The sequence below is a fragment of the Montipora foliosa genome, chromosome 2 (genome assembly GCF_036669935.1).
Source record: "Montipora foliosa isolate CH-2021 chromosome 2, ASM3666993v2, whole genome shotgun sequence".
NCBI lineage: Eukaryota > Metazoa > Cnidaria > Anthozoa > Scleractinia > Acroporidae > Montipora > Montipora foliosa.
Window position 1 is genome coordinate 7,360,528 of NC_090870.1, and position 12,346 is coordinate 7,372,873.

Sequence of the window (12,346 nt, forward strand, 5' to 3'; positions counted from 1 at the left end):
ACTGTCCAGTGGCGAAAATGTCAAAGAGATTCCATTTAATCCTGTGGCCTGTTTAGGTCATATATGATCAGCAATGGCAGACGAATGGCTGTTAGCAGTTTGTTTTTTACTTTTACTCAAGTTGAAATGGCCGAAGAATAAGAGTGTCTATAATACTTTTTGTTTGTCCCTCCAAAATCGGTTTGGCATAAGCATTGTTTCTAGTTTCTCTTGGGACCATTGTAAGTGCCAAGAGAAAATAAAAACAATGCTTATGCAAAATTTGGAGGACAAACAAAGAGTATTATGGAATTTTTGATATTGGCGCATCATGAGGGCGCGTTCGATTGACCCTATTCCGGAATAAGGATACGTCGTGGAGTGATGATTTAAAATACTATGTGTGGCGTTTTGCAGCAACAAGGACAATAAAGCTATGTTTAAAATAGCATTTTAGCAGATGTTTCACAATATCAATATGAATCTCCGCAAAAACGAAGGATTTCTAACTTCTGTTCCATGTATTCCTATTCCGGAATACGGACAATCGAACGCGCCCTAAAAAAGATTGTGGTGTTTAAATCATGCATTTCCTTAACAGTTAAGGAAAGTTGTATTAAAGTAAATATCCAAAGTATTTTGAGATTATAAGAGCTGTTTGAATACATCATACCTTTGTATAATTCAAAGAACAATTACAACTTTCTCGTAATATGAAGTCCGTTGTTTCATTATTAATGTTTTTGAAATCTTAACGTTTTATATTCTTGCGGTACCGCATACGCTGTTGTTAAAGCAAGTAACCATGTCTTGCAGATGTTTTGACCAAATTACGGAAACACAAAGGACAGCGAGAATTTTTCCTCCGGTATTTTTCAATTTCTAGCTTTGCAATGGAAATCAGAACGTTATTCGAGGTTTAAATAAACCTAATGGCGAAATACGAATTGGAAAAAAACTTTTTAAAAAGTAACTGAAAAAAATAAAGATAGCATGCATTATGGTAGCCCACAGAAGCTGTACGGAATCTCTGCCCGCATTTGCAGATACATTTTTTTTAAATTTCAATTTTTTATGTTTTTGTTTTGAAAGACGACAAGTCGTAAAAGAAAATAAATTAATGTTCTGATGGTGATGATGTTCTTGGTCATTGCTCCGAAGTCTTTAAATAGAGAGCCCAATTTAATTGTCGGATTTGTTTGCAGCGAACTAAAATGAAACTGATCGGATACAAATCCTAAAGCGAATTTGTATCTTCTCATGGAGATAAAAGATAAGATTTCAACACTTACTACGTCAAGCAACTACTTACCGTAATATAGATTGTCTTTTCCGTTGAAGCTGCATTCAAAAAAGGGGCTGTACGATTCTAAAATCGCCACAAATTAGCGGCACTTGGCAATATTTGTCGAAACTATTTTTCTGAAGGAGTGAGACTGCAGAGAATTACCTGCGCTGATCTGTCTATCTCTGCAAGGCAGCAGAGAACACAACTGAAAATAATGGTAATTATATTTCGAAATTGCAGGTGCACCTTGGTTTTGACAGGTTGGTTTACTGAGTCCGTGAATGCGCTTGATTTGACGAATTCAAAAGGCACAGTGATGTCACAGCCCAGCCGATTCGCTGAAGTTTATCTTCAAATATAGCCACACTCTTATTAGCGGAGCTCTTTCGTTCCCGAGAAAGCTACTTCATGGAATAGAACAGAATCAATGACTGCGGAAGTCTCCCCAATGAGAGTAAGACGAACTGAGTCACGCTAAGTTATAAATATTAATGTTGTAATTTGTTAGGGCCGGAATCGATGACACAGTTGGCAAGTGCCAAATATCCTCAATGTTAAATTACCTTAAATAGGGAACAACTGAGAAAACTATTGAATGCATTTTCTAAGGGGAAATATACTGTGGAGAAGGGATGTTAAGTTTTATTGAAGTTATTTTCTGGTTTATGTCCTTTAACGAGAATCTTATTATGAAAAATTAGAACTCAATAAATTAGCACTCAACACATATTGGTGGGGACAGTGTTCGAGTGGACCTATAGATGTTGTTAATCCATGATGATTCAGCAATAAAGGGGGCCTCATTGACCATGAAAATCGTCTGGCGTTAGACAGAGTAAACTTTTTAGATGGAAATGATGGAATGAACTTTCAATATTCAGTACTTTATTCTTGGATGACTGATTAGAAAACGACAGCCTCATGAGGCCAAAAAATGGTAAACAAAGATCCCCCAATACCAAGGACAAGGCTTTAAAAATAAAGTTCTGTTTCCAGAAGACTCTTAGATCCTGTTTCATCGCTGTTGTTAGTGTCGTCCTGTCCGTAAGTTGTGGGATTTAGTACTTGATCGCAGCCAGGCTTATTCTTTTCGAGTATGCAGTCTACATACTCGATGATGCTTTCCTCTAAAAAGTTCATCGGCGACGACCCATGACGAAGCACTTGTAGATGAAACTCTTTCAAGTTAAAGGCATCTCCTAGCTTCTTCTCTGCGTACTTTCGGAGTTTTATTATATGTAACTGACCAATCATGTAGGCAGTGGCCTGTCCTGGCACACTCTGGTACCTTGTGATCTCTTTTCGAATCACATCGCTGTCATCCCATAGGTACTTTTTAAACATGGCGAGCGCTTGTTGGCGTGTAAGGTGCTTGTAGTGGAGACCAGTGTCAACGATCATTCGGAGAGCACGCCAAAGCTGTGAACGGAAAAAAACTATGAAGTTGTATATTGCTAAAAGTGCTCTTTATTTGCAAATTTACATCGATCTTAAGAACTTATTACAATTTCTATATTTTTCTTTTCGCAACTATACTCTGGAACTTGGTCAAACCAGTAGCCGGCCGACCAGTGTGTTGATTTCATGTGCTATACTGTCTCCAGTTTGCGTTCGTTGAGTTTCATAATTATGCTCTTTATATTTATTCAGCTAGTTTTTCTTTTTCAACACGAAAACATCAAGTCTAATAACTGAGGTGAAGTTATAGGGAAGAATTGTTCAGGGCCGATTGTAATTAGAAAAAAAATTGTTCTCGTGATTTACCATGCAATATTCACGAGTCGCTAATATTTTTCTCTGTAGACATGAGCCTTTGATCGAGAGTGCGTACCACAAGAAAATGCAAAAGACGAACTGGACACTCAATGGCTTGCTCCAAAAAAAATTGCTTGCCATAGGATTCACAGCAGCCTGCGTAATCGTTGGTGAAGTTCCGCTGAAAATTAACGAATAAGCAGAGGCCTTCCTGCATTCTAATTGGCTCTGTAAAAGTGTACATTAATGAATATCATAGTATAGCATAGTATAGAGACGCTGGTGATTATTACCTGAGATTTCAACATGCCATATTTGTACAGCGGTTTTCCAGTGTAAGTGTTTGTATCATAAGCAACAAGAGGGTTTTCTGCGTATAGGGCCCAGCCTTCTGTAAACGCCGTGTATGACGTCACCGTTGACAGCCAGCCGAAAAGTCCCCCGCAAGAGTCTTGGAAGTGCTCTGTCACACCTTGAACCTGATTAAAAAGTCGAGAAAGTCTTTCATGAAAACGAAGGCGTTTTCCATTTACACAAAATTTCTGGAAATTTCGGTGGAAATTTCCATCGGGTGAAAAACGTGTTCCATTTAAATCAGGTCCGTTCGCCGCCCAGTGATTGCGATTTTACCCGCCAAAATTTAAAAATGTGGCCGTGAATAGCCTGGAAGTGGTAAGACCTTTCAAAAGTTGTAAATGGAACACACATTTCCATCGGAAAGTTTCCAACGGGAAAACAGGACTACCTTTTCAGAAGTTCCGTTTATTCCGGAAATTTTCCAGTGGAACGAACCAAAAACTTGTGTTCCATTTACATCCCAACCGGAATTTCCGAAATTTCTTGGTAAATGGAAAACGCCCTAAGTGTCTGATTCACTCTATATTGCTACAAAAACTGTAAAGAAATCTTTTAGGTCGTGAACCGTCGCCAAGGTTTTATATCTCCTGTTCAGCAAAACCTGGAAAAACTAGTGGTAACTTCTTCAAACTACATGTTACTGAATAATAACGCATAATAACTTGTTTTTGAAAGTGATCACCAGTCACTCAGGAAGTCTCTTCTCATTTATCTTTCCAAATCACCGGGAATCGAAACTGAATTCTACATCCCCAAAACCTTCTTCTTTTCCATCCCCAAGAGAACGATACAAATAGTTATCAAGAGAGATTAGAGCGAGTTTCAATCGAGTGTCGTAAAACCAAAACCAAAGTAATTGCTTTGGCCAATCAAAAAGGACGGAAACAATCCAGTAAACTAATCAAAACTCGAAGTAATTACACGTAGCCGACACAAAGCGCGGGAAAATGTGCACGCGCGAGCCACGATTGGTTTTGGTTTCACTTCTGATTGGTTGATTGAAGTAATGAAAAACCAAAGCAATTCGCTAATTACTTTCGACACTCAATTGAAAACCGCTCTATAGAAGATTCTCAAATACGTTATTTTTGAATGATTACACCACGGACGGTGAACTACAACATTCTCGAAGCCGTTCCGCTGAAACGGGTGTCTATCGATATTCCTAACATTAATCAATATTGAAAGCTTCTCACCTGAGTGTGGTGACCAGGCCTTGCCTCGTGAGCATTCACACTCCACTGCATGTATCGAGGTCCAGGCCTTTCCAAAAAGAAAGGTATAAAGTATTTGGCGTTTTTGCTACAGACTGCGTCGCTATTGCGATAACTTGCGACTCCAGCGGATGGGTTGAAGTTTGGAACTAGTTCTATTGGGCAGTTTGGAGTTGTCTGTTTCATTCCAGTGAAGTAAAACATCTGTGTTGTTTTCGGATCAAGCATGCTCATTACCTGCAACCAGGGAACTGGTTTTAGTTTTTTTCCCACTAATCTGCGAAGAAGGTTCGAAGTGTGGCCCAGTGGTTAGGGCGCTTGCCTTGAGATCCGGAGATCCCGGGTTCAAGACCCGCTCTAACCACTTGTTGAATTTGATCCTGGTAGTCTCTGGTTCAACTTCCCAGCTGCACTTGTAAATAGCCAACTGGTTTGCCTCCGGCCAGTTGGGATTCTTAACAGTTGTTGTTGTTGTTGTTGTTCTGTTCTGTTGTTTCGTTGTGTTTCATTGGCCCTGAAAAGCCCCTATGGGGAGCGGTCAATTAAGTATGTATTGTATAGTATGTATTAAGAAGGTGCTTTCGCTTATAAGAACGTTCCCTACTTCGCGACATGTCGCGCGCTAATTCGCACGCGAAAAGAGAAGAGAGAACGAGTTTTCATGGCCGTGTCTCTCACTCAGGAGTTATGGAGAGCCCTTTCGCGGGCTTAAAGTGCAACAAAGTGGAAAGCGTGGCCTACGAAGTAGTTGCTTATGCTAAAAAGGAATGGCAATTTCGTTATCTGCGCCTCTTTTTCAAGTTGAGTCCAAACGCGAATTGGTTGACTTGGTTGTCTTATAATAACAAATACTTATTTCCCAAAAAAGAAATTACCATTATTAAGCACGTTGTAACATTTTTACAAGAACACGTCCCAACATTATTATAAGAACGCTTCTCACAATGTTGGATACGCATATAAAATTGTTGGAAACAGGAACAACTTTATATACTCGCTAACACAGATAAGTTCCAATGTCTTACTATTAATCCAAGAAGCATTGTCTCAGATAAACCAACTAAAGTACTGCAGATAGGAGATCAGATCATCACCAATACTCCACAAATTGTATGTCGGAGAAAATGTTTCATCGAAATCAAAACATTCTTCATTACAAAATGTCGAACAAACGGCATCAAATATTCAGGCTACGCGTTCTAACAGTGTTGATCCAACAAATGTTTTATAACAATATTTGAAGTGTAGCCGGGGCTTTACTCCCTTTGGAAAAGAGGTGGGTATTGAGAACTTATCTAATAGAACCATTTTCTAACAAACAACGGGGACTATTTGCCTCTCTCTCCCGACGGAGTTTTTATTACTTACCTCTCGTGTTTCCTTAAACCACTGTTGAATGGCGTGCCAGCGGTTTGGACAATACCTCCTGGCATTGTCAACAGAGCTGCAAAGTTTAAATGCCCTTTTGGTGGATTCTTGAGAAGGAAACGACATGTTGTTGAAGAACATGTCTGAGTTATTGAGTATTCTCACAAATCTCTTCCTTGCGGTCTTATTATCATTTTCGTCTGTGACTTGACGGGCCACTTCCATTGCCTGAAGAGATTAACAAATAGGGCTGATAGAGCAGTTTTAAATTGAGTGTCGAAAGGAACTAACGAATTGCTTTGGTTTATGATTACTTCACTCAGTGATTGGTTCAAAGTTCTCGCGCCAATTTTTCAACATATCAGAAGTGAAAACAAAACCAATCGTGGCTCGCGCGTGCACATTTTCCCGCGCTTTGTGTCGGCTGCGTGCTGGCTGCGAGTAATTACTTCGAGTTTTGATTGGTTTAACGGATTGTCTCTGTCCTTTTTGATTGGCCAAAGTAATTACTTTGGTTTTGGTTTTACGACACTCATTTGAAAACCGCTCTATGTGTAGGCTGTTAATTAAATCATGGTTTTAGCCAATCACAACAAATACAGACGATCAAATGAGCCAATCAAAGCTCACAGTCACGCAAAGCTGATACATGCAGCATGTACTGTATAGTGCGGGAAAAAGCGAAATGCGGCAAGCCTGAGAATTTCAATGTTGGTCCAGAGATTTTATGAGAAAATGAGGGATTTTTTTACAATTAAATTGTTGTGATACGATAAAAGACTTCTACCCATATCTATTTAGCTACGATTGACTCTCCGTGCCCATAAAAGTCCTCAATATTTGGCAGCAGCTAATTCAAGGACAGTGCAACCCCCATACCAGGTCTATATCACGGTAGTCTCGCAAATCAAGCAATTTACTTAAAGTTTTTTTTTTATTATTTTTTGATGTTTCAGATCGCACGAGTGACCATTCTAGATCTCAATTCCAAGGATAAAAATTCATTTTGTACCGTTTGTGATTAACTGGAAAGCTTGGTTTTTCCTGTGAAATATAAAATAAGTCGGTTTAAGGTAACATTTTGACAGACGGAAACATATGGAAGTTGTAAGCTCCATATGCAAGCGTAGTGTAATGTCGCAGAAGATCTAGTAAGATTCAAGGGATGACGTGCGTTGTACTTATGCTTAACTCACGCCGGTTCGCACTCGTGAAATAAGCACAAGTGTGAGATAAGCACAACCACAAGAGAAGGAAATTTCGTTTTCTTCTGCTTGTGCTTATGCTCATTTTAGGCCCGTTCTCACGCGATTTTTCTTATGCTTATGCTTTGTGCTTATCGCACAAATGGGAATGTCGCCAATGAAATGCAGGATTTAATATCAAACTATTCGGAGTGATTGGGTTTGTTCGGGAATTTACTGTCTGCCAACTGCTTGTATATTTGACGGACAGTTATTCCACTGGGTGTTCGCAACTCACAGCATTTTCCTGTAGATTTGCATTTGTAAGAGACTAACCGCAACCAACTGGAGTCCATTAAGAACCCACATGGCTGTTCAAGTGAGACAAGAGTAATGTATGCCAGAAAGCAAGTATATGTTCTACAAACAATAGCCATTCTTTGCTGCCATGAGCAGAAATGACAAACCTTTCATCTCAACGAACACAGTACCTGGGGATATAACTCATGCAGCATCTTATAACCAAGCTTCTGAACTTCATCTGGGGAAGAGTTAGTCGTTGTAAAAAATGAAAGTAGCTCAATAAAAGCACTTGAGCCATTCAGTGGTTCCCCTGTTGGTAGCACCTTGGTGGTCCTGTGCGTGACATTTGGAGTTCCGTTGACATAAACATAAGGGACTGGAAGAAAAGAAAAACCACTCGAAACGTTACTGGGAACACAATGCGCCAAGTGATCCTCTTCCAGATATCTGAGAAAAAAAAAATTCAAAAAAAAATTCATTAAACCCCGCCTACACGTGTTATAATTGTTATCTTTCTGTTAGAGTTGCGTGCATGATGAATAAATTTAGGAGCGTTTGGCCAAGCAAGTCACTAGGGAGCTTTAGCAACGACGACGGGAACGGCAACGAGAACGTCATCTCAAAACATAAATTTCCATTATTGTAATCACTTCGAGACTATTCCAAGCTTTTTGACATGACAATGGTGTGGCAGTCCCTCAAAAATGAAACCGATACGAGTCAAGCTTAATTTAGGGGAGAAAATCAAAAGTTATCCTCAAGTGCTGACGTCCTCCATAAAACCTCAAATTTGGCTGTTTCACGTTGCTGTTTTGCTAACGACGGCAAAGAAATGGACAAAAACGAAAAACGCACGTGCAGAGCATGCAAAGCTATTGTTTTTGCCTACCAAATATGCAAATTTGTGACGTTCTCGTTGCCGTCGCCGTTGTCGTTGCTAAACCTCCCTTCTGAGTGGTGAGTGACGCGTACTCAGTCTTCTTTAAAGCTTAAGTCCGATTCCTTATAGAAATGTGTTCTTTTCTGTTTAACAAACAAGCGTGTTATTGTATTGGGTGTTACATAATAGCCACAATGTTGGTTTCCGGAGCAACAGATCTCTTATTATCTAAGTTTGATTACCCTCCCACCCATCCCCAAAACAAAAGCAACGTCTCTGCACGTGCGTTTTACATTCGGGCCCATTTCTTTGCCATCCTCGTTCTAACAACGGCGTGAATCCACCAAATTTGAGGTCGCGTGGAGGACGTGAGAACATAGACCGTATTCATAAATGGCGGCGAAGTAATTCATCTTTTGTCTTTATGCTAATCATCCTAACTAGCCTCGTAAACACGAGCAAACTTCAAGAGAATTTTTGTTACAAAGTGAGGCTAGTTAGGATAATTAGCACAAAGACAAAAGAATAATTTTTTGACCGCCATTTATGAATACGGTCTATGACGAAACATTTCTTCCCAATCAACCACATTTTCCATTCTGCGCGACTTGGGGTTATCACGAAATTATTACAATAACGGGAAATAATATTTTTAGACAACGTTCCAATCTCGTCCCCAGAGTCCGCTTTTCTTTTGGTCAGCACCAAGAACACGGACTCTGCGTGGCCACTTCCACTGATTTATGCGCAGTCGTTGTGAAGGTCCACTTTATTAACCGTTGACAACCACTGTTGTTTCAAATTTCTGAGCGTGCGTAGACGAGCCGGAAGTCCGTGATTTGCGGACTTCCCGCCTCGTCCTAGCGTAAGCTCCCTAATATCTTTCGTGATTAGTCTTAAAAGTAATAGGGAGCTTTAGAAACAACAACAACAATAAAAGCAAGGTGACACACGCTAACACCAACCCGGTCCCGGTGTGTCCAACACAAAACGCATGCGCACAACCATTTCACCCGGTCAGATAGAAGCCATGGATAGCTGTTTCGCAGTGGCAGTGGGAGAACAGTTTGCTGTTCCCAATCCAGCTTACCACGTGCATGGCATGTGAAGCTGTCTCTTAAAGAGGTGCTACAACAACAGGCCAAGTATGTTAGTCACGCCATGCTAATTAGGTCCAAAAGGCCGAAACAGCTGTCCATGGCTGCTAATTGACCGGGTGAAATGATTCGCGCCTGCGTGATGTGTTGGCCACACCGGGTTGGTGTTAGTGTGTGCCACCTTGCTTTTATTGTTCTTAGAAACAACGACAGGAACGGCAAGGAGTACGTCATCTCAAAACATAAATTCACGTTATTGTAATCACTTCGCGACTATTCCAAGCTTCTTAATATGACAATGGTATGGCAGTGCCTCAAGAATGAAACCGATATGCCATCACGCTTAATTTTAGGGAGAAAATGACATTTTATCTCCAAGTGCTGACGTCCTCCATAAAATCTCAAATTTGGTTATTTCACGTTGTAGTTTTGTTGACGACGGCAAAGAAATGAACAAAAATGAATAACGAAAGTGCAGGGCGTGGAAAGCTATTGTTTTTGCACACAAAATTGCAAATGTTTGACATTTTCGTTGCCGTCGCTGGCAACAGAGCGTAAAACTAAACACAGCAGAACTCCTGGACTTATTCAACCTTACCTTAGTAGGGCGTGAATTGGACGGCCGACATGTTCTAGTACGCTATGTTCGAGGGACTGTGAAGGTGTCTTTCCGTCGTGTCTCTTTTTCCAGTCATTCAGCTGATCAACATTGTCTTCCAAATTAGACAGAAACCCAGGTATCAAAATGTCTTGCATATATGACTCGTTGAAAACTCCTGCAATAAGCCATTTTTACGGTTGTTTGTTCACTGACCTAGCCTATGAATGGCTTCGAGGCTGCCGGTGACCTTGTATTGATACAGAACTCACTGCTTTTGTCATGCAAATTGTGTTGTTGTAATTCTAATTAGTCCGCATTAACATTAGAAAAGCGTAAAGGTTTGTATCAAAGCAGGGTCACCGGCAGCCTCGCTTCCATTCTTAGGCCAGGTAACTTAGCTATAACTGTCAAATGGCCTATTCATGAAACATTTTTGAAAAACTGGCGAGCGAAATTACACCTGATATGATAAGTTAATAAAAACCATTTTACAGTTCTTTGCTCAGTTACCAGGCCTTTGAATAAAAGCGAGGCTGAAGTTGAAAAGCGAAAAAAGGAGAAGACGTTGTGTTTACCATCAGTGCCGAAACAAACCAAGTTCGTTATTATCACTTTTTATAATCCATGTCTACTCTATATTCATTTGTTCGTTTCCAACGTCCAGCCGCCCTTTTGAAATATAACTGTGTAAGCAAGGACCAGCGTAAGATAACAGAAGCACAGGATCCTGGTGAAGGATCTAATCAGCCGCAATATAAATATTATCAAAAACAGAAAAGAGCAAGGCTGTTTTAACGGCAAGGAAGGAATGTATCATCTAAAGCTCATATTTCGAAAGGCACTTCTTTTCTTCATCAGAAAGAAAGACAGTGCCTTTTGAAATATTGTCTTTAGATTAATAAATTCCTTCATCGTTCAATCAGCCTTGCTCTTTCAGTCGGCCATTTTGTAAGCCAAAAAGAGCCTGGGACGAGGTTCGTTTCGTTTGTATCACGGTCTGGCCTGGATCTTGTCAAGTAGTATCTGCAGCTTGGAAAAATTCACTTTACAGTTACTTGACTTCTAGCTTTTGAGATGTTTAACAAAACAGGCAGAAAATTATGTATTCGCGTTCATCAGAGTTGTAACATATTATTAGGTTTTCACTACCGCTTGTAATTTCTCTTACAATTTGAAGGCAGCGAAAAACAGCTTCAGACTAAACTCTGATGGGCATTGCGTAATAAAATACATCAGAGACAACTCCTTAGTTTTTCGGGAGCCTTCTGGCTTTTAAACAAAATCCATGCCAATAATTTGCACCAAAATTAATCTTTTTAAAGACCAACACCAAAGAATTAAATGACATTATGACAAGACGATTCAGAAAACTGCCATTACAAATGACACTTTATAATCCTTCTAAAGACTCATTGACTGCTAAACAGTCCTTTATTTGAATAACATTAGACGGAACCTCAAAAAAATTAACCGTGAACAAATCTAACAAGTACTAGTCTTGTAAGGAAAAAAACCATCAATTCCCCTGCCTTTTAAAGTTTCATTTGGAGTTGTTCAAATTCGCGGCTTTTTAAAGTTTCACGACTCAATTAGCAAATAAATAAAAACTTTCTTCCTTTCTGCTTTGAGCTCAGTAGAAATGAAGAAATTGTGATTTCGACAGCCCTTTTCTGAAACGCTCACCTTTAGGTCCATGGAATGAAATATTAAAATACGATCTTCTGATTGCGTCTAGTCCGGCTTGGCATTCTTCGACGCTTCGAACCATTCCCGCTTTTACACCGTATCTCAGGTTTCCAATGTAAGTTCTAAATGTTTCGTTAACTTCTACTAACTTCTCAATCAGGGTTTCCAAATCATTACCGTTTGAAGGTTTGAAAAAGCGTAGAGATCTCTTCATTGAATCGCCAACTCTGCAAATAGGCTGCCAACAGAATACATTTGGGCCGAGGAGAAAATCCCCCATGTAATAATTCCCATCGTAAGGTGTTCCAAAGACGTGCTTCAAAAAATGCCTCAACTGCGCCAAAGATTTCCTTTCTCTTGATTTCAGCTTTTTTGCGTTGATCTCCTTTTCATTGAGCTCTTGAAAAAGCATCTTTGCCGAGTCTGTTACGTGCTGAAGGTTGGAGGGACTGGGATCGTATGCTCTGTACTTACTTCGAATCTCCTCGGCGCTGACTTTAGGTTTAATCGCGATTAAAAATGGATGTAATTCGAAGGTTTTGTTTTGAACTCTTTGCAAAAACACTTCGAGACCAGACCTTTTTGCTTCTTCTGAGGGGCTGCATCTTTCGATTCTCACTTGTTGTTGTTTTTC

The 12,346-nt window shown here is 39.9% G+C and overlaps 1 protein-coding gene across 1 annotated transcript in view; it reads right to left on the reverse strand.

Moving 5' to 3' along the window:
- Window positions 1-1,890: 1,890 nt before the first annotated feature.
- LOC137992290 (uncharacterized) overlaps window positions 1,891-12,346 on the reverse strand; it is a 10,701-nt gene continuing 245 nt past the window's right edge. The window contains exons 1-7 of the mRNA XM_068837556.1: window positions 11,710-12,346; window positions 10,024-10,201; window positions 7,637-7,895; window positions 5,962-6,189; window positions 4,576-4,830; window positions 3,316-3,501; window positions 1,891-2,686 (exon numbers count right to left, since the gene is read on the reverse strand). The exon at window positions 11,710-12,346 is cut by the window's right edge and continues 245 nt beyond it. Coding sequence (XP_068693657.1) covers window positions 2,240-2,686; window positions 3,316-3,501; window positions 4,576-4,830; window positions 5,962-6,189; window positions 7,637-7,895; window positions 10,024-10,201; window positions 11,710-12,346 — 2,190 coding nt within the window. The 3' untranslated portion in view covers window positions 1,891-2,239. The remainder of the gene's footprint in view (window positions 2,687-3,315; window positions 3,502-4,575; window positions 4,831-5,961; window positions 6,190-7,636; window positions 7,896-10,023; window positions 10,202-11,709) is intronic.